At 40.0% G+C, this 22,992-nt stretch overlaps 2 protein-coding genes across 2 annotated transcripts; both read right to left on the bottom strand.

Moving 5' to 3' along the window:
* Positions 1–4,469: 4,469 nt before the first annotated feature.
* On the bottom strand, positions 4,470–11,655 carry LOC146312390 (S-adenosylmethionine synthase). The gene is made up of 9 exons (XM_084740426.1): positions 11,405–11,655; positions 9,962–10,039; positions 8,617–8,739; positions 8,380–8,492; positions 7,692–7,835; positions 6,183–6,401; positions 5,796–5,978; positions 5,460–5,593; positions 4,470–5,357 (listed from the first exon to the last, which is right to left on the bottom strand). The coding sequence occupies exons 1-9, from the start codon at positions 11,493–11,495 to the stop codon at positions 5,255–5,257; spliced, it is 1,188 nt and encodes a 395-aa protein (XP_084596552.1). The 5' UTR covers positions 11,496–11,655; the 3' UTR covers positions 4,470–5,254.
* Positions 11,656–17,858: 6,203 nt separating this feature from the next.
* Positions 17,859–21,524, bottom strand: g6pc1a.2 (glucose-6-phosphatase catalytic subunit 1a, tandem duplicate 2). The gene is made up of 5 exons (XM_084740490.1): positions 21,220–21,524; positions 21,019–21,128; positions 19,812–19,932; positions 19,417–19,532; positions 17,859–18,804 (listed from the first exon to the last, which is right to left on the bottom strand). The coding sequence occupies exons 1-5, from the start codon at positions 21,447–21,449 to the stop codon at positions 18,302–18,304; spliced, it is 1,080 nt and encodes a 359-aa protein (XP_084596616.1). The 5' UTR covers positions 21,450–21,524; the 3' UTR covers positions 17,859–18,301.
* Between the last annotated feature and the right edge of the window lie 1,468 nt (positions 21,525–22,992).

Genomic DNA, 22,992 nt, shown 5'->3' with positions numbered 1-22,992 from the left:
TTTTTTTCTATGTAAAGATGCAGACTGTTGATTGGCGAAGGCATAGCTTAATTGCTCACCTGGCTGGCCAAAGGATTTTGGCTTGTAATGGCTAAACGGTGATACTGTTGTCTTTTTTTTATGTATTTGAACTGGCAAAGACCTCAGAATTTGTACTGACCACCAGTCAAATAGAGAAAGGAAAAGTGTGCAGCCTTTCTCCTATCTGCTCTTCACAGCAATGCAACCCAAGGTTTTTTTTTACAAGGAAATAAACAACATGATGTGTTGCATATAATGTCAAATTTGCAAGCGGGCACAACTGATTAAGAATTTGTTGTTCCCCCCTCTGTATGCAAGTAAACATGATTGCAAAATGCATCATTGTTTTTTAACTGCTGCCCACAGGAACAAACAGGCACAAACAGTTGCTGAATTTACAAGAATGCCCAAATAATTAAGAATTTGTCACAGACAGCATTTCACAAAGTTTGAAAAGTTTGTCCTCACTTAATCACTGACTAAATAGCGTGATTTTTCAACGGGGTCTGGTGGTACTTGTGTAGGTAGTCTTTCCATGTGGCCCGGGACACATTTGTGTTCATACTGCGGCCCAGACCACCTCTGAACGTGGTCTGAATAATCAGAGTAAAACTGTTTAGAGCTGTCCACTTGTGATCGCAGGTTAATAACAGGTGTGCACGGGGCCTCAGAGTGGTTGGTTTCACCCAAAAAGGGGCGGCGGCATGACACAGGGCTAAAGTACCCAGCTGGTTAGCTCTCATCCATGTCAGGAGGTCAAAGGACAACATGCAGGTCCATCTGGAAGAGACTAAAGTGGAGTTTAGAGCCTGGAAGCTGCATCCTGCATATCCTCATGCTCACTATTGCTCACAGCCGCAGTGCCAAAGCTGTTCCTTTCAGCAGAGACCAAAGACTGACCAAAGACTTCTAATCCTGCTTTGCAGAAGTGCAGGTTACACTGCAAACCATAGCACAGTATTGTAAGTGCCTTTTCTGAGAGTCACACATGTCCACACACACGCACACAGTCCTCGCTGTTTGTTTCAATTGTCTTAATGAAACAATCGCTCTCTGGATTCTTGGCCGAAGCTGCCTTTTATCAGATCGAACGTCCTCAGATGTCGCTCCTTGCTGAGCAGAGGGTTTTTGATGAAAGTTTTGATGTTTAGACATTCAGACACCAAGCTCCGTGTTGTTTTATACTCAGGAAGTTTTGTTACATAATCAGCTTTTGCTCTTTAATTCACTTTTTAAAGTGAAGCTTTCCAAAAGTTTTGACAATAGCTGGAAAGTTACTGTGCCAAGAATAATTGTTTCATTTAATGTGGTTTAATTGTTGTACTTTGTTAAAACATTTGTTTTGTTTTGTTTTGGTTAAAATTATGTTTGTCCTTGTGTTGGACAGTTTTTAAAGGACAGTTTTGATTTTTTAAAGTGGGGTTGCATGAGGTACTTATCCATAGTCAGTTAATTATCTACAAGAAATGGCATCAGTTTGGAAAAGAAGCATATTTACAATATTCTCAATGCTTTGTTTTGCTGTGAGACAGCCTTTTTCTGATGGGAAACCACAGTTACTTAAGGCAAATATCACTCTCTGCAAAGTAACCAAACTCCATTGGTGAAATTGGTCATTTTAACTTGCAGAACACAGGAGCTGCTGGTCTAACACTGCATAGATTGGTTTGTTTCTTTGTGTTATCGTGTGACTTTGGTGAATCTGAACTAACCTTTTAAGACACCAGAGTCACACAAAAACGCAAACAAATGAACAGATCGAGGCAGCTATAGACCAGCAACTCCTGTGTTCTGTGAGGTAAAATTACTGTTTCTGTCAATGGAGTTTGGTTGCTTTGGAGAGACAACGCTATTCAGCCTATATAACAGCAATTTCCTGTCAGAAAAAGGCTGTCTGATCGCAAAATAAAATGTTGAAAATATATCAAATCTCCAGAATGAGAGCACTGACCCCTCCTACTTACTGTAGATGATACACTAATTATGGATAAATACCTCATGCAACCACACTTCAAAACATCTGAACTATCCCTTTAAACCTTTTTCTGTTTATCTTGTAATTCAAGTTATAATATCCAGAGAAACATCTTTATGTTGCCGTCTCAATAAGCTCTGTTGTATATTTTGTTGTATCTCACTTAAGCTCTTTGCCAAAAACCTTTGTGTCATTGCTCTCATGTAATAACAATGGCAGTCTTACAGTTTTAACGGGACCAAGTTATTTAGCAAAGAGAGATGCTGTCATGCTGTTTATGATCATTTACACAACTGCATTTCCAAGAAAGTAAAGTTTAATAATGTATGCAGAGAACGAAAGAATTAAAGCAAATTGTAAAAGGATGTTTCCCTTTAAAAAAACCCAAAACATTCATTTTTGCAGCCTTGAAGAAAAAAATCAATGCAATCAATCTTTTCAAAATGTTTTATTTTTCAAAAATCATATTTACATATTTTTCCACAATTAATGACAAAGTATGTGTAAAGACTGAGATATGGTTCATGTTCAGATGAGAAATACGCCTCACAAGGTTACAGATTCACATGTTTTTCTCTGATTCTGACTTTTGAAATGTTTTGGAGACATTTACTGTATTTCTTTGCTTTGCAGACGTCTGGTGGCCTTGATGAAGTTCACTCTGTTTTAGTGTCAAATGATATCAAACTTATCAGCTGTTTCATCTCATAGAGCCACCATTCAGCATGTTCAGGATATAAGTTGGTGCATCGATTTCCTGCTGAAACTCTAAACCAAAGAACATTTTCAGCCTGTACTGAATGAATCATCTTACATTTTCAAAGGCCTCAGAGTCTCCAGTATAAAAGCTGCAGTCAGCTGTCTGTTATACAAAAATAAATGTCAGGAAGCATTCAGGATTTGTCAATTATGAGTCACCGACATTTAAAACATCTTTAGGACATCTACTGTATTTTTACATTTCATAATTGCTTTTTCTATGGTTAGGGTTATATTATATATAGGGTTCTATGTTTAGAATAAAGGTTTGTGCATTGATTTCTTTTTTGAAAAACAAGCTCTAAAAGCTCTAAAACCTGTGAAGACTTCAGCGAGACTTCTTTAAATCGTCCAGTGTGGCACCTAAACCTGCAGACACCTTACAAGCAACTAATGTTAAGAAGCCTGCAGGTTTTCTCAAAATCCCAATTGAACTCAATAACATTTTAAACTTCTTTTGAACAAATACTGAGTTTCTGTACCTCTGATCTTCTGTTCAAATATGTTAGATGCTAATTATCATCTACTGAACTTGAAATTTGGGGGTAAATGTAATTTCAAAGACTTTCAAACAAGTTACTGGCTAATTACACCAACCTACAACGAAACTGGATTGCAGCTTTATGAACTGTGTCTGTGGCGACATTCCCATCACAAGCGGAGCACAGTAACGCGTCTTCCATCAACCAGCAGTGATTGGTCCGCTGAATGGGTTGATTCGCCAGAGAGGGTAGGCGGAGCTAATGCCACGGACATCACTATGCTTCAATACTACGCTCAAATAAACAAAGAAAAGATCGATCATGATTGATAAAAACAAAACAAAAGAAAAAACATCTATAGTTACTTTAAGAGCTTAAATTCTTCTGATTGTTCAGCTAAAACCTGCAGGCACTCAGCTAGCAGCTAGCATCATATAAAAATACTGACAACAACAGTTAATGTTAGGATTCATGCAACAATCACTCTGATTTACTAACATTTGAAACCTCTTTGGGATATCTGCTGTATATCTTCACCTGCGATCACATCTACATCTTTGTTTTAGAGTTAAACAAAATACAGGTTTGATTTCATGCTAAAAAAATAAGGACATTTACAGGTTACTTTAAGATCTTTAAAGACTTTAGATCATCCAAAGTTAAACTAAAACCTGGAGACACTCTGCTAATATCATACAGTATTAAACTTATAAAAATACTGACAATGATAAAAAATACTGATTTTTTTTCTTCTTAAGACATTAAAGTGGTTCTGAAATGAATCTGCAAACATGGCTGCTCTCCATTAAAATTTGGTCATTCACTAATTTCTGCACAAAATAAGCTAAATAGCCAAATGGCTGCAAACATGTGGAGGTCCATTTCCACCAATGTGGAAAACTTCTCTTTAAACCTCAGTTTAGTGTTTACTCAAAACTTAGATCAAATTTAATTCTGTCGCACCAAAACTCCAATTTAAATTGTGATCCAGTATTAACTTTTAAGTTGCACTTGAGATGAACTGAACTAGGCTAATTAAGCTTTTAGCTAGCAAGCAATCAGTATAACTGTTTATTTTTACTTTCCAGCTAGCCAGCAAGCAATGCAACATTTGGCTAGCTTTAGCTAGTTAGCAACAACATTTTTCTTTTCTAGCTAGCTAGCAAACAATAATTGTTTGTTTTTCGCTTTTATAGCTAGGTAGCAAACAACATAACTTTTTTTGTTGTTGCTGTTTGTTTTACTTTCTAGCTACCTCACAAATAATGCAATGTTTTGTGATGGAATACAGAGCAGGCAAAGGCCACTGATTAAACTATTTCATATTATGTTATTTACATCACTAGACTTGGATTTGCTAAAAAAAAAAAAAAAAGACATTATTTTAGGATTGTGCAACAGAGCTCTGCTTAATTTTCAAACTGAATTTTCTTATTCTACACCTAGTTTTGATAAACTGATTGAAATTAATCTTAGATTACATTGATTAAATTGATTTTTGATGGTGTATCACAGTGTTATTAACTCAAAATAATGAGAAACTTTCTCAAAATATTAGCATTTTTTTTTTAAAGTTTCTCATTATTTTGAAATACTATATCTGTACGTGTAGGACATTTGCTTTTTTTTAAAATCACTTTTTATCACTTTATCACTATGGGCTTCCATTCAACAACTACTCTTTAAACCAGTTTAAGTGTGGAATAAACACGTGGCTGTACTGTAAACTGTATCTGTGGGACAAAAATATCAAACGGCTCATATTTCAGGTTACTATTGAGGGACGATGAAGACATAAATTACAGATCAACCCTCCGTCCGTCATCCAATGACCGGAGCTTATCTGCACCAACCCTGACCCATCCTGACACACCCACCCAGCTGCTTCTCTCTTACCGGGTTACAGAAGCACGAGGAGCAGCTATCTATACATCGCACACACACTCACACACACACACACACACACACACACACACACACACACACACACAGTCATACACACTCGTACACAGATACTCTAGAAGTTGAGGTTCTTCGGGACCTCCCAGGGAAACTCCTTCCTGCCAAAGTGTCCATAACAGGCCGTCTTCTGGTAGATTGGTCTCTTCAGGTCCAGGTCTCTGCAGAGCAATGAAACAACAGAGATAAATCCAGGTACTTACAGGTTAAACATCCAGCAGTATCATTAGTTTAATCATCAGTAGAATCAGTTTAACGCCGACCTGACGATGACGCCAGGTCTGAGATCAAAGTTTTTATTGATGATCTGCAGCAGCTCTTTCTCGCTCTTCTGAGAGGAGCCGTAGGTGAACAGGGAGATGGACAGAGGGTGAGCGACTCCGATTGCATACGCCACCTGAAAATACAGAAAAGAGACACGGTTCAAGTCTGAAGACTTGTGATGAAGACAGTTTCAGTTGAGGTTTAAGAGCTGGGTTTTAATGATGAATCTGTTACAGTTGTCAGATTAAAGGTTAAAGTTTTTTTCCTCCTCGATTCATAAAACAAGAAAAGTATTGAAAGTGAATATTTTGGATGGGTTTGTTTGTTTGTCTGACCTGCACCAGCACCCTCCTGCACAGTTTGGCCTTCACCAGAGACTTCGCCACCCAGCGGGCAGCGTAGGCAGCTGAACGGTCCACCTTGGTGTAGTCCTTCCCAGAGAAAGCCCCGCCCCCGTGAGCCCCCCAGCCGCCGTATGTGTCGACGATGATCTTCCTCCCCGTCACTCCAGCATCGCCCTGACAGAGAAACACAAAAAGATATTTTGTCTTCAGTTTTGCAGTCTGTCTTTATTTACGTCTCAAACACATCGCAGAATGGAATAAGATAAGATTGGCCCTTCAAAATAAAAGTTTAGGTTGTAATGGTAATGTAGCGTGTGACCAAACATCTGCATTTGACCACATGGGAATGGGAACAGGCTGCAACCTGAAGACCTTTACCTGAGGTCCACCAATCACAAAGCGTCCGCTGGGCTGCAGGTGATAGATGGTGTCCTCGTCCAGGTACCTTGAAGGGACCACAGCTTTGATGACCTTCTCCTTCAGGACCTTCTTCTGCTCCTCCAGGCTCACATCGTCATCGTGCTGCACTGAGATCACCACAGTGTGGACTCTCTTAGGGATCACAGCTCCGTTCTCCTGGGTGTAATGAACCGTCACCTGGAGGACAGTGGAGGGAAGGTAGAGGAGACGTTTTAGCATATTTATTACAGATATTACATTTCATTACATTACATGCATACTTGGGTAAAGTTTTCAGGTATCTGTTCTTGAGTATTTATTTTTAGGACTTTTTTATTTTACTCCCTACTTTTTAACACAAACACCTGAACTTTCTACTCCTTACTTTTTACAAGGCAGGGTTGTTAGTTTAGTTTGAAGGCATCTGAGAGGAATTATTGATCATTTGTGATTACGTTTTGCCTCACATTTTTATATAATGCACCTTTGAGGCATGTAAAATGATTTTCAACAAAAATATAAAATATTCTCTTAATATTTCCACATTTATAGACTGCTGTTATATTTTCATATTTGAGCTTTTGCAGACGAGGGACCCTTCAGCAGTCTTCACATGTGCCGTGAGCTCAAAGGATTGATATCTTGCAAGCACGTGCACAGGCTGAAACTGGTGACGAGGTTATTGGGATGAGTCTCCCAGCTCAGATGTTGCATACCAGCGAGCTCCGGTTGGGGTCTGCTGATGAGCACATTCTGCAGGTCACTATCACCGTCCCACATACTCATGAGTATCTGTGAACACAGTGAGAGCCACTGGCTCATCACAAACCGGGAATTCAAAGAGATTTTGTTCTAAGTGTGAATTTATGTGTTTCTTCATGGCTTACATCGTTTATATACTGACCTATATTCATTCATTCATTCATTCATTCATTCATTATCTTCCGCTTATCCGGGGCCGGGTCGCGGGGGCAGCAGTCTGAGCAGGGACACCCAGACTTCCCTCTCCCTGGACACTTCTTCCAGGTGTTCCGGAGGGACCCCAAGGCGTTCCCAGGCCAGCCGAGCGACGTAGTCACTCCAGCGTGTCCTGGGTCTTCCCCGGGGCCTCCTCCCAGTGGGGCATGCCCGGAACACCTCCCTAGGCAGGCGCCCAGGAGGCATCCGATATAGATGTCCAAGCCACCTCAGCTGACTCCTCTCGACGTGGAGGAGCAGCGGCTCTACTCCGAGCTCCTCCCGGGTGACAGAGCTCCTCACCCTATCTCTAAGGGAGCGCCCCGCCACATATATAAATATGAAGGTTTTATTTTGAAAGAGCAATAGACCTTTAAGGAGGATATCAGTGTTTTATTCTGCTGAGAAGGCAGAGAGGATCTGGGATTAGGACTGAGCAAAGTCAAACTATGAGAGGATCTGGGAGTCTGTACTTATCCACACACATTTTATGGTCATGTGACTTCCTCCTGTACTTCTTCCTGAACCCACCTGTGTCTTTGAATCTGGGCGGAGCCAGGGGACAGTCCCGTTACGCCTCAGTTCGGCCATCTTGGCGTTGAGTTTGTGGGCGAGGACGACGGTGAGCGGCATGAGCTCTTCTGTCTCGTCTGTGGCGTATCCAAACATCAGACCCTGTCAGCACAGAACGAACAGAATTAAAACTAATAAATTATGTAATTGACATCTTTGTTGTACATTTACTCAACTACATTTTGCAGGTATTTGTAACAATTTCATTCAGTATTTTAAATATATTTTGATGTTAATACTAAGTAAAATTTTCATGATGTTGTCATACACATAGAAATTGACAATCAGTGCCTGTCAGTGGTAAAAACAAGGCACATTTGTCCCCGAGGATCACTTTGCAACCGTTGCAGCCTGGTTCACCTCTGAGGTGGAGGAGATGCACTGAAACAATCCCAGATTTTACCTATTAGTCATTTAGATTCCAAAATATCCAAATTAAAATAGAAACCAGGTTTAAAAATACCAGAATTGCCCTTTAAGTAAAAGATCTGTGCTCCAGCAGCACCTTCATGCTACTGTCCTTTACTGAACACTGAAAAAGAGTTGGACTCTAATGTGTGCATCTTTAAGTTGACCTCTGATTCTTCAAACATAATTTTGTGACAGAAATTCTCCAAAATCCAAATGTTGTGTTTTTCCAGATGACCTGGTCTCCAGCTCCGATGTCGGTCTCCGGACGATCGATATGAACTCCCTGTGCGATATCAGGGGACTGCTCCTCGAGGGCCACCAGCAGGTTACAGGTCTTATAATCAAAACCTGGAGGGGACAATGAGAAGAGGACGTGCAGAATTAACCTGCAGTGGAATATTTTCTCTCATAAATGCAACAGCAGCTTTTGAGGGAACGTGTGCAGAGACGTGACCTCTGACAGTCCACTCACCTTTGTTCGAGTTGTCGTAACCGATGTCTCGGATGGTGTCTCTCACCACCTTCTGATAGTCCACGTTGGCTCGGGACGTGATCTCACCACAGAGCAGCACCATCCCCGTCTTACACACCGTCTCTGTTTCAACACATGGAGGACTTTGACAACTGGAAAATGTATTTATTATTACAGTGTCAGACTGAAGTGACTATCACTTTGATTTCAGTCGAGTATTTATTGAGAAATCCATTTTTTCATGCTTCAGAAAAAGGTTTAGACTATAGGAGTCATGACCAGTTTTGAAATCTGATGCATTTCAGAATAGTTGTTGAATAATTCGATAATTAGCTAAATAAGACCAGTTCCTGCTTGGTGGACTACAAACCAGGCAGGGCTCAAACATTGTTCGCAAATACTTAATAAAAGGCAACACATTGGATTTGACTACTGCATTTACAAGCAAGTTGTGCAAAAAAGATTAATAACAAGTTTACAGACCGATGTTTCGAGGGAAAGTAGTTTGTTCTTACTTGTGCTCCAATTCCCTCTGCTGGGTTTGCACGCATTCAGGAAGATTTTTGTATTCTTATGTTAACTTTCTCTGCTTTTTTTCGTACGAAGGGCTCGTACGAATATCGAACGTCAGATTCTGCAAAAGGTTGTAATGTCAGGAAATAATCCATCTGTGCATATTTGAGTGCACGTGCATGAGACTTTATTATTAGACATTATTAGCATAATTAATGCCCCAATAATAGCAGTGAATAGTAAATTTTGAGACTGAAGTCCTGCTTTCAGAGGAAAATCTATCATTTTAACAACATCAGCAGTGGAAATACCTGACAAAGATATGAAACAAGATAAACTAGTCTTGTTAATGCCCTGTTACCTGAGGGTCATATTTCATTGAAATAAAAAAATAAATAAAATGAAAAGAAAAGAAAGAAAAATGCCATAGCAACTGATAGATGACAGCAGTTGGAGGAAGGGATCAAGGCAAAGTCTCATTCACAGAGATACATGCCATAAACATTATAGAAAATATTGCAGCAAAGGATGTTCCCTGGACAGCTACCCGCATAAACCTCCACGAACATACAGCCTGACATCAGGTAATCATAAAATTATAATAATGATGACATTGTTAGGCTACATGGAGAAATTTAGAATTCAATTATTATTCAAAATGCAGCATCAAAGTGTAATTTAGGATTTTCAAAGTTGCTTCAAGTTGCAGATGGACTGCACATGAGTCACAACAGGTCTGGGCAACTTGTAAACTGTGTTTGTACCTGAACGAATATTCAAAATATGAAAGAACTGGGAAATGCAGCAAGTTCTCTCTATCCTTTGTACGAACCACAAGCCACTTTGGCGTCAGGGTCCTGCCTCAGGTGGGCATCCAGCACAGCGTCACTGATCTGGTCACATATCTTATCTGGAAAACAAGATTAAAAAGCTTTAGCATCTGGATCACCACAGTATGTGTGTCAGGTTGTATCCTCGTGTGACCTCCTGCTGCACATGTCACATTCTTCACCTGGGCAGAGCCTGAAAGTATCACATCTCACCTCTCCATCATCGGATTACTACACATCACTCCTATTAATAGCCTCGGCACCGGTGTCTCATGGTTTACTGTAACGCCATCAGATCCTCAAAGCACCAACACACCGCAAACAACTGTCATACACTGTAATACTTTCATACTACTACATACTATTTGCACCTGAGGTGTAAATAACCACACTGGCCAATGTGGATATTTTCACCCAGGGAGGAATAGCTAATGGGGCTATTTCATATTTTCAATATGAACATTTTACAACCTATAATTACTTAATATTTTGTACCTAATTTTATAGTAAAATCATGTTGAAAATGTGTGTATTAAATATGATACAGCAGGTCTACAAGATAATTCATTTGTGAATCACTCCATCATTATTCTGTTGAGTTTCATGATGCAATCTGCTTTCTTAGCACCACAAACACAAATACACTGTTAAATAAACAAATAAAAGACTGAAATGTCATCTTCAGAGTGGAAACTGAGATGTTTGTGTGTTTTTTACTTAAGCAACCTGCTCTCATAATAATCACTTGGAAGTTGCAAACAATTATTAGCAAGAAAACACCTTACTAAAAATAATAATAATAATTGTCTTTTTAATTGATATTCACAATTCCTTGTTTAGCATAACTGAATGTTACATTGATAAGCTGTTTTTGATGCTACACTGTGAATTAAAAAGACTACTGTTTAAAAAAACCAAACCAATTTAAATGTGACAAAGTCTCCAAAAACAATGAGCAATAATTGTTCTAATTAATGCCTAACATATCAAATATGATACAAACAAAATAAATATAGATTTTTTCTTTTGATTTTGTCAAAAGGTCCTTCAGTTTCACAAATCACATGTTGTGTAAAGCTTTACAGAGTAAATTTAACTTTTAAAAGCATCAGAAGTTTTTTTTAAGTTGAAGCGGCTTGAAATCATTTAGCTGCAGAGCAAGTTTTCTCTTTTATAATGTACTAAAACATGTTTTCAATTGTGTGAATTTAATTTCATGCACTAAATAGTTCAGAACTGCATGCAGAAATACAAATGAAACCATAAACCTGAGCTCTGTGGCTCATCAAACTACTTTTTATGCTGCAGTGCCTCCATGCACCGCTCAGGATTCTGCACATTCCTCAAAGTCATCAATGATCACTGAAACATCAAAGTGTTTAACACATGATGCCCATTCATACTCTGCAGCAGCTGCATGGACAGAGAGGGAGTCCTCTACTCACCAGGATGTCCCTCTCCCACAGACTCGGAGGTAAACATGAAGGACCCGTCAGGAAGAGCGTGGTCGTAGTTCCCATCCATGGTACCATTCATTTTGTCCCCCTCAGAGCTGGACAGACGCAGCAGAAGTGACGGCCGTGGAGCAGAGAAGATGTGTCCTTGTGTGTCTTATCAAAACAGGATGACAAAGATTGTGTGTCAGACTTCAGCTGCACTCAAACCTCACAGTCCCAAGGCAGTGCAGCCGGATAACTCTGCTCTATATAAGGCAAAGACAATATACACTCACATGGGGGGAGGGTGCCATGTGAACCAGTGGGTTAGACCATTCAGAGGCGAGGAAGGGGAGGGTGAGATTCCTTTTTTTCCCTTCTTCTTGGAGATGCACTTTAAAACTTCTCTCGTGGTGAATGTGTCAGAATCTGGACTCACTGACCTCAGAACCCTCTGACAGTCAAACCAGTCGCCTTAAATCAGACCGCGGGGCGTTGATTTCATCAGACGGTTACTTTGAAGCTCCTCCACAGATTCATTCATGCCTACTCTTTGTTTCTTTGTACCTGGGGGCCCCTGAGGTCTCCGATGGGGCGTCTGCGGCTCTATACACACACAGAGATCTGCCTGCCAAAGGGACATTTTCAGTCCTTTAGATACGACCTGATGCAGGGAACGAGTGTCCTCGGGTCTCCTGTCAGATCTGTTTATTGATTTACTCTAAATAAAACTACAAATCTCAGTTTCACAAAAAGTTGGAAGCATAAATAAGCATGAATAAAAACAGAATGCAATGATTTGCAAATACTTTTTGGTCTATATTCGATTGAATACAGAACAAAGGCAAAATATTTAATATTCAAACTGATTAACTGTTTGTTTTTTTAATATGGATTTGGATGCCTGCAAAACATTGTTAAAAAGGAGCACGTTTACTACTGTAACAACACTCAGTCAGTGTTTGGGAACTGAAGTTTTGAAAGTGAAATTCTTCCTCATTCTTGCTCAACAGTCCTGTTTGGTCTCTGTTTTGTGCTTCATAATGCATCACACATTTTCAGTGGTCTGGACTGCAGGCAGGTCAGTCTAGTGCCTGAACTCTTTTACTACAAAGACATGCTGTTGGGACACAGGCATTCACAGATGTGACAGTTATCCATGATGCCATGAGCACTGACATGCCCCCATACCATCACAGATCTTTTGAAGTTAGCTCTGGTAACAATCTGGATGGTCCTTTTCCTCTTTAGCCCGGAGGACACGACGTCCATGATCTGTGAAAACGATCTGAAATGTGGACTCGTCAGACCACAGCACACTTTTCCTCTTTGCGTCAGTCCATCTCAGATGAACTCGGGTCCAGAGAAGTCTGCAGTGTTTCTGGATGTTGTTGATATATGTCTTTCTCTTTGCATGGTAGAGTCTTAACTTGCATTTGTAGTGGACTGACATGTGGTGCGGTGAAATTTACTTTAAGAACAACTACAGTCTGCAGTTGTAATTTCACAACCACAGTGCACAGTGTGGTTGGGTGACTTGATAAAAATGTTACCTACGTTGATGGGCTGAATCCATAATTGGTTTTATTAGGTGTTTTTGGGGTGACATTTGTTTTATTTTGTTAATGTAATGGCCACAGGAGGCGCAGGCTGAGCTGTGACGGTGGCAGCGAGGTCAGACGTCCAACATGCCACCAGGACTGCACTTAAAGGGGCGTGACCAAGCCATTTGGCTGCCCCCATCGACAAAACTCATATCATGTGTTCAGGCCTGGATGACTATTGAACATGTTAAGTTTCAGGCAGATTCAATGAAGTAAACAAAAAATAAAGCAACTTCCTTTGTTTTGGCGAAACAACGACCTTTGCCATGTCGTAATGGCAATGCTGTCTGACGATATGTCAAGATGTTCCCAAACAGCATTATTATGGTCTTAAGGCCTTTCTGACCAGATATGAGTTGGATGTGTTCAACCTTCTTGGAGAAGCACGTCAAAATATAAAACATGTTATTTTCTGTTGCCAGAAGGTGGTGCTATATTTATTATGGAATACTGTCATGGAGACGTGTTCAGGGAAGGACTTTAATTCAAAATGACTGGCACAGTTTTATTTTTATTTTAAATATTGATATCGACCTTGTTGTGGATCAGATGGAGGATTCGAGCTGCTCCAGGACGTCCAACAGGCAGCTTTAACTTGAGCTCACTGCTGTTTGTGAGGGAACATGGACTGTTTGTAAGATCTAAATCAAAGGAGGACAAACTTTTTCCCTTCAAGAGCCAAAACTGAAACTTACTGTTGAGCCATGGGACAAAAGCACACAGATACAAAATGATACTAAGATCACAAGTTTCATTAACCTCCTGTGCAAAGAGTCGCTCTGTCCGTCTGCTCTGATTATGAAAAATAATTAATAATAAAGGATCATATTTAAAGAGGTTTTATATAATTTGGGGGCTTTTGCCTCCATTGAACAAGACAGGTGAAGGTAGACTGGAAAGGTGAGAGAAACAAAGGAGATGACAGACAAAAATTAAACAGTATAAATAACATTTTATATATTCATTCTTAATTAAAGCTAGAAACATCTGGTGGGACAAATCAAACATTATGGTGAGCCAGCTTTGGTCCGGGCGCCCCAGTTTGGGCAGCCCTGATCTAAATAAAGACTAAGGGGCTCTACAGAGGCCAGATGAGTCTGTTTTTTACTTTCAATAACTGGACGGTTTGTTTTAGAGGCATTTTTCATTCTCACTTATAGAAATCTTATTTGCATTTTATACAGTAGAAATAACATAAAAAAAAACGTGTTTTTCTGTTTTTGTTGTTGCTGTTTTTCTTTTATTCATTTGTGCTGTCTTTTGTTGTTGACTTTTTTCTTTTCAAATGAATTTATACACTACAAGCTTTGATTTGTAAAACTCATCAGCTCAGCATCATCCTGCACAATAATCACTTGCTGTTTACTTTCTCTACCAGCAGGAGGCAGTATGGGTGGATTTACATGAATGTCTGGTTTCTTCTTTTTGTGAACTGTGGCCAATAATCCTCCAGCTTCTCATTTCATTTGGTCTTTGATGGTTTATTCGCATCTAGTCATCTACAGCAGACCACTGTCCTGCATGTTTTAGATGTTTCTCTGCTCCAACACACCTGATTCAAATAATCAGCTCATCATCAAGCCTCTGCAGAAACCTGACAACAACCTGATCATTTCAATCAGGTGTGTTGGAGCAGGGAAACATCTAAAACATGCAGGGCAGTGGGCCCTGAGGACCAGGGCTATGAAACACTCATCTACAGCATATATTTACTTTGAGAGCTAAACATGTCGACATGCAGAGTCGAGGAGCAGTGAAGATAATGATTCATGATGATTCAAGTCAAATCAAAATATTAATGACTCTCTTCACATAAATATTTTTTCAATGTACATGAAATAGTTATCAAAGAAGCCTATAAATGTAAAATAAATCTACATATGAACACAAGGTTCACATCAACATCTTTTTTCATCAAATATTATCATATTAATTCAGAAAAATAGAGCAAATTTGTTGTTCATGAAGAATTATCCCATAAATAAAAAAAAAAAGACATTTTTTTTTCTCCAGGAACGAAAATGATCTTTTCATTGAGAAAACATGTGAAGGCAATAAGCTTCTGTTAGAGTTTGGGCTTTGTCTCTCCCTTTCCTTGTGTTTCCTGTTTTCCCTCCTTAGTGTGTCATGTTTGTCTCTGTCTGTGTTGCTGGGCGTGACTCTCGGCTCCCTCCTCCTGCTCATCTATCTGATCCTCTGCAGATGTTATCCGGCTCACCTGCACCCAATCCACTAATCAAGACACTGCAGTATATAACTCCAGCTCAGACTCCCAGACTCTGCCAGATCGTTCAGTCTCCTATGTGGTACAGACATCTAGGCTCTAGTTTACTGAAGATTTTCTTAGTGTGTTTTTTGGATGTTTTTCCTGGACCTCAGTAGCCCTTTGTTTTCCCTGTGCTTCAGATCCTCCAAGCCAGCTCTGCCAGAACACCAGTTTCCTACCAGCCTCATCTCAGTCTTCTGCCACCAGCTCCATTGCCTGCCCTGCTCAGCCCTCAGCAGCCTGAATCCTGTCCGTCTCAGCCAAACCTTCAGACCGCCATTAAGAAAGAGCACTTAATAAACTGTCTAAACCTCTCTCTGTCTCCAGGCTGTGAATGTTTTTGGGTCCATATTGAATGGTTACAACAGCTTCTGAACTTTGGCAGCCAAAACAAGAAATTGAGCTGAATTCTCGTTCTCGTATCTGTCCACAAAAATAAGAAAACGAATCGGTTAAAATGTGCCTTGGTAGTCCCTTTGTCTAATTTGCAATAATACATACTTTATGAAGGAACACAGAAATAAAATGATGCAAAAACATGCATGCATATACATGCTTTCTTAAGTTTTTATCTGCATTTACAGTCAGCAGTCTGTTCTTCAACTGATTAAAGTTCAACCACCTTTAATTTACACGGATACACAAAGACTGTTGGCAGGAAAAAAAGCAGCTTCACAGAAAACCAAACTTCTGCTGTCATGAGTTAAAAACTTTCGTGGAACTCATTAAGTTTTGACCCAGTTTTGTGACACAGCACTGAAAAAGTTTTTTCATAACTCAGCGTTCATCAGGTCGTTCATGTCGTGTGTGTGTGTGTGTGTGTGTGTGTGTGTGTGCATTCTGCAAAACACAAACAGACAAATATTGATTGTTCAGCTGGCAGCGTTGGCCTCCTGAGCAGCGGCTGACACACAGACGGTTGTGTGACGTGAGGATCTGTGTCATCGCTGCAGTCAGAGTAAAGGCCAGGGCTCTGCTCCTCAGTTAATGATTAATTTCACTCTGGCTTTGCAAAAAATATCCATATCTTTATCTTATAGAGGTTAAACTGCAGCCGGAATGGGACGAATAGTTTCAGGAAGTCAGGCCGTCTGTGTGTATTTTTTATTAAATGAAGTTCAACGAGAAAGTTGGACAGTTCGAATCATCGCAGAGGTAAAGACAAAGTGTTTTTGGGTGAAGCTGACATTTTGTTGAAACTTCAGGTTGAAGGTGAGGTTAGTGTGCTTTAGGTCAAATATTTATTCTATTTCATTATAGGCACAAATTATATGAATACAAACCTCAGAGAACACATGAAAAATACGACAAGACATAAACAATGCAATAAAATAAACATATGAAGAAGAAATTCCACAAATATTTTCATTAAAACATATTTGGATGTGGCCAGTGAGACTCTGATGTTCAAAGAAATGCAGCAAAGTTCATACATGACAAGAAAAGGTGTTGCAGATTCAACAGTTTGGATATATTATATGTTTAGATGAAAACTGCAAATACGTTTGCATTCCTACTAATTTATTAAAACAAGACATATATATGTTTGTAACAGAAGTATATTTGTGAACCTTAATTTTCAGATGTGGATTTCTTTTACATTTATGTACAAGAATAATTCCCAATTCCAAAAAAAGGTGGGATGTTCTATAAAATGTTAAATTAAATGCAAATGCAATGATTTGCAAACACTTTTTGATCTATATACAGTTTAATATAGCACAAAGATAATATTTAATGTTTAAACTGATAAACTTTGTTTTTGGTCAATATAGAGTTTAAGAACAACATGCATGTTTTGGAGCGACATACGCTGCCATCCAGATGACGTCTTTCTCAGAGACGTCCCTGCTTATTTAAGCGAGACGACGCCAAGACACACTGTGGACGTGTTCCAACAGCATGTCTTCATAGTTAAAGAGTTCAGGCACTAGACTGACCCGCCTACAGTCCAGACCTGTCTCCCATTGAAAATGTGTGGTGCATCATGAAGCACAAAATACGACAACAGAGACCAAAACAGGACTGTTGAGCAGCTGAAGTCGAATATCAAGCAAGAATCCACACAACTTTTGTGATGTATCACAGTGGTAAACTTGCTCCTGTTCAAACTTTTTTGGAACATGTTGCAAATTCAGAATGAGTGAATATTTACAAAAAACAATAAAGTTAATCAGTTTGAACATTAAATATCTTTGTCTTTGTGCTATACTCAGAGTATAATAGGTCAAAATGTTTTTGCAGATCACTGCATTCTCTTTTTATTTGTGTTTTAAACAACATCCCAACTTTTTTGGAGTGGGGGTTGTACTTGAATATTTCTACAATCTGCTCCCTTTAAACTTGTAGGGGAGACCAGGGACGAGTGTAACACATTTTGCATTTCTCTCAGTCACTCTGAGACTATTTAGATTAGACCAACCAAATCTTTATATGTCAAACTTACATCTGTCTGCCGATTCTAATTAAATGAATTATTTAGTAACAGTAAAAGGGGGCTGTGATTGAATAAACAAATGCTAATTATACTAATAGCTAATCATGTTTGAAGTGCAGTGTGGTTGCATAGTGAAGTGAAATATGATGCAAGTCATTTCATTCATTTTCACAATTTTTTTTATTAAAAATATTCAAAACACTTTTAAAAATACTTTCTATAACATTTAAAATACGTTACTATTACAGCTGACACAACATATTAAAGCTGAGAAACTTAAAAACTGAGGTTTAACAGAGCAACAACAGTCACCTGCTACTCATGTGTTCATCATTTATCCTTCTCCAGGACTCTGAAACAATTGTAATTATATTTTATTGAATTCAGAACTGGTCTTTGTAAGTGCCCCTGGACTTCCTGGATAGTGCTTTCACATAGTGTCACACAGTGCTCACAGAGTCCAGCGTCCAAGTGACACCAGCGACAATTTCCCATTGGTCTCCCGGACGTTTCCTGAGGATTTTATTTTTGTTTTTGTTTTTATCCGGAGGAGAATCTGCACTTCCATTTGATGAGTCTTTGTACTCTGAGTTCACTGCTCACACTCCCTTCTTGTTCTGCAGGCTCAGAGCTCCGTTCACACAATACGGGATGATGCTGACGGTGACCAGAGGCACGGTGGCGCTCTTGCAGAAGGACAGCAGGTAGAACAGGGCGGCGGTGTGCGTGGGAGGCTTGAAGGAGTCAAACAGGTGCAGCAGGACCAGAGAGCTGATGATGCAGCCCGCTTTCACCAGCGTGCTGCTGCTCTTCTTGGTCTCGGTGTAGAGCGGCGAGTGCAGGCCCAGGCCCAGGCCGAACAGGGTGCCCATGTTACGCAGGAGGCTGGCGAAAGGCGTGGTGTCCAGGTGGACCCACTCCGCCCTCACGCACCACTTCTGGGCTTTCTCCAGGGTCCACAGCAGGTCCACGCCCAGAGCTTTGAGCAGGAGGTAGAAGCCAACGGCAAAGGAGGTCAAGAAGAGAGTAGTGTAGAAATATTTCTTCATGCTGGCGCTGTAGATCCACTGAGTTCTGTTGAAGGCTTCAGCCACGATCATACCTACAACACAGTGAAACATCCAGGTCAATATTATGTCATGTCAGTTATATTATGATCATCCTAAGTCCCGCCCCTTTTTGGTCTATTCTCAAATAACAGTTGAGAAAGCTCGGTACCTAGTGGAATCCCATCTTTAAGGTACTAATGTTAGCAAAATGCCAGCCAGCTAATCTACATCAATAGTTTGGTTGCTGGCAGAGGTTGATATTTTCTCTGGAATCCTGTGAGACATGAGATTCCTGTCCAAGGTCTTTTGCGGACACTTGACCAGCGTGTAATGTGAGTGGACTGGGGACAGGGTTAGGGTTGCAGGCTGCAGCAACTGATGTGAAGCTCTGGGTTTAATCGAATTAATCTCCCAAACTCAGAGCTAACCCTGCCCCGGAGCAGGGCTATAAAAGCTCCAGGCTGAAGTCAGGGTTAGCCCGCTTTTGAATCTGCCACTGTGAAAGCACTCTTAGCCAGGGAGTGTGTATTTAAACCTCTAAGTGCAGGAAACAGGTTCAGCTGTGTGCAAAGCTTGCTCAACTGTTATTGGAGCACAGAGGGAAAAGGGGCGGGACTTAGCAGGGGTCAGTTGATCTGAGTTTGTGTCTAATGGGGTCCACTGACCTGTAATAACCCCAGCAATGACCTGGTGGGGGAAGTGAGCGGCGATGAAGACCCTGGAGAGACAGACACACACCTGGACTCCCCAAAACAGCGTCCACAACACGGCCTTCAGATACCTGTCAAAATAAAAGATCATCCAGTTTGGATTATTTTATTTTTCAAAACGAAGGACGCAGCACAGAGACTTTTGTGTGTGAACCTTTCAAAGCAGTATAACAATTAGCACATTTATTCTGCAGCCTGGACATCAAAACAGCGATAATCTCCTCTCTCTGACCCACAGTTCTCTGGAGTCAATGATCAACCACAGCTCGGGGCAGATAGTGTGTCCACAGTGATAAGCTCTGGATGGAAAATGGTAAACAACACCGGCAGCGTCTCTCAGACCGACTCACCAGCTCTTGTTGGTGGATTTCTTGCTCCCGTATTTCTTCTTGCTGGTCATGATGGCGAGGATGGAGGTCACCAGGGTGTAGTAGACGCCTGCGGCTCCCATGGCGTGACCAGAGGGGCTGCCTGCATCACACAGACAGAGTGGAACGATCACTGCATTGTTTATTTCTCAAGTACTGTACTTAATTATAAATATAATATTGATGTACATGTACTTTATGGTTTTATGCTAGTTTATACCTGTACTTCACTACATTTAAGAGGGACTACTTTTATTTTACAGCTTTAGTTGCACGTTTCTTTTCCAATTAAGATTTTACAACGTTATAAAATAAAACAAGCTTATAAACTACAAATCAAAATCCCCTTGATTTCCTCTCTAAACCTCTCAACCGCATAAAGAGGTTAAAATATCCAATATTTCACAAAAATCTATTTTTGAATTGAGTAAATTAATTGAAGAGAAAGTAAATTTTAAAATTTTGATATTTCCAATTAAAACTATTTATTTTCTCAGGCACTACTTGGCTAAAAACTCAAAAATCTTTTATTAGTTATTGTGTAACTTTTAAAGAGTTAACACATTTAGACCCTGCCATCCAAGTTGATGTATGACAAAATATATAAAAGGACCCACATTAAACATTAAAAGATTCTCGGCTCTAATAAACACAAAGCGATATTCTTTTAAAAAATAATGTGAGCACGCTTCATGTAAAGTGAATGTAAACAAATCAAGTAAACTTTATTTACTAGATCACATAAGGAAGCGTAACACTCCAACACAGTTTATGTAAAAGTTAACATTAACTTTATCAAGTTATTTAATTTAAACAAACTGACTCAACATGATAGAAAAACACTGCATTTAACGCAACTCTTTACATTAAACTTATGTAATAAAATTACATGGAACATTAACATGTAATTAAAAAGCATGAAGTCAGGGATTTTGGGTTAATTATTTATTTGAGTGTGTGTTTTAAGTTTTGAACACTTCTTTCACCACTGATTAAAGATTAAACCTGTGCATGATTACAAAACTGGATTATAAACTTCAGGTTCACTGGTTTGTGGTCATTTTATTAATTATTTTATTAAGTCTTCCACAGCTGGAAGACTTTTATTTTTGCAGCTACTATTGCACCCAGTATCAGAGGAATAATTTTAATGCACAGAGAGCTGGGGGTTATCAGCTCGTTTTCTCACCTGGTCCGGTCTCACAGGTCATGGGGTACTGCTCGATGTGAGGACGAACACTGTCTGCATAGTGAGCCGTCTCGTGGACCCACCAGTACGGCCTCTCCCCGAACAGGATCCTGAAGAAAAGGACAGAAACATGCTCTAAGTTACAGTCTTTAAAAAAAAAACTTGTGAGGAACTTGTGCTTCAGAGATGCACCTGACTCACCATTTGAACACCAAGTTGAGCCAGTCTCCGATCACGGCCACCCAGATGAGCTTAATGCCCACCGACGCCCGCAGGTGAAACCACAGCGGGAAGAAGATGAAGAAGGTGTTCCTGAGGTCCGCGGCCCAGGACACCCAGAGAAACAAGCCCTGAGCATCCTGGTAGTTGGTCTGCAGGTAGCGGGTGGTGCTCACACCAAAACCCTGCAGGGAGTCCATTACGGCGTTCATCTTTAGCACCCCAGAAAAAGAGAAAAAACTCAGTGTGGTGATGTGCGAGTGACAAAAAAAGAGTGTTGCTATCAGTAAGACAGCTGGTGGGTTTTATACTAGAGGGACCCACCAGCTAAACGCATGCTCACGCTGATCTTTGGACCTTGCACATGTGTAATAAAACACTGGGAGTCGGGAGAGTTTGGGAGGTCTGTCACACAAACAAGCTGAAAAGATAAGAGGAAAACAAAATGTCAATCACTGAACTACTGTACACAGCACACAGAGGAAGTCGGATATATTTCACAACCGTGCAGAGGTGGAAGAAATCCTCAGAGTGTTCATTTTAGTAAAAGTAGAAACACTAAAATGTGGAAATACTCTGTTACAAGTAAAAATCCTGCATTCAGAATCCTACTTAAAGCCATAAATGGGGATGAAACAGTCTTAATTTATGACTGATGCTTCTACATAAGTTAACAAGACCATTTAGTTATTCTTAATGTCCGCCATCAAGTCAGATTCTCCTTAAACCTGATGAATCGAGCCTCTGTTTACATTTTCACAGAGTTGCGGTGACTCAGACATCAGGCGGTTAAAAAGAAACAGGAAGAGATTTTTCTGCAGATCATTTTATTTTTGATGTTTTGATATTTTGCGCTCGTTATGTTGTCTGCACACCTGAGTGTGCGTCAGAGGAAGATTCAGTCCAAAGAGAAATTCCCGTGCGGTGTCTCGCTTTCTGCGGGAGTTTCTCTAAATGTCTTTGAGGTTATCGTCTTGGAAACCGCTTTTGTCCAAAATCCACATAAGAAAGTTCCTTGAAGTAGGTTAGTATGAACTCATTAGAATTTGGTGATAAAAAAGGACGAAGGTCACTGTTGACCAATGTCTGTCCCGTTCTTGTGAGTCGGGGAAAATTTCTCCAGATTTGGTACAAATGTCCACTCGGACTCAAGGATGGCCTGACTAGAGTTTGGTGGTCAAAGGTCAAAGTTCAAGGTCCATCCATCCCATTCTCATCAACGTGATATCTCAAGAAGCCTTGGAGGGAATTTCTTAAAAACGTTCACTCAGCCTCAGGGACGAACTGATTATACTTCGGTGGTCAAAGGTCACGTCGTCCTCATATCCATCTTACTCTCGTGAATGCAGTGTCTCAGGAAGGAGGGAATTTCTCAAAACCCAGTGCAAAGGTCCACTTGGATTCGAGGATGAAGTGATTAGATTTTGGCGGTCAGAGGTCACAATGATCTCATTTTAATCATAACTCAATAATTAATCTGCTAATTTGAAAAAAAAATGTAATTAAATAACAATTACAATCAAAATGTTGATGATTACAAAGCAGTTTACATCCAGATCTGCACTCAGCTGAGTGACCTCCTCTACTGTATTTATTATATTTTGCATTAATAATCTGAATATTCAAAGTAAATTATCAAATAAATGTAGTGGAATAAAAAGTACAATTATTCCCTCTGAAGTGTGGTGGTGTAGAAGTACAAAGCAGCTGAAAATGGAAATCTTCACTTGGATCAATACTGCAACTGTGACCTAA

This window comes from Lutjanus erythropterus, chromosome 17 (assembly GCF_056507025.1).
Source record: "Lutjanus erythropterus isolate fLutEry1 chromosome 17, fLutEry1.hap2, whole genome shotgun sequence".
Taxonomy (NCBI): Eukaryota; Metazoa; Chordata; class Actinopteri; order Lutjaniformes; family Lutjanidae; genus Lutjanus; species Lutjanus erythropterus.
This window is presented reverse-complemented; position numbering and strand designations above follow the sequence as displayed.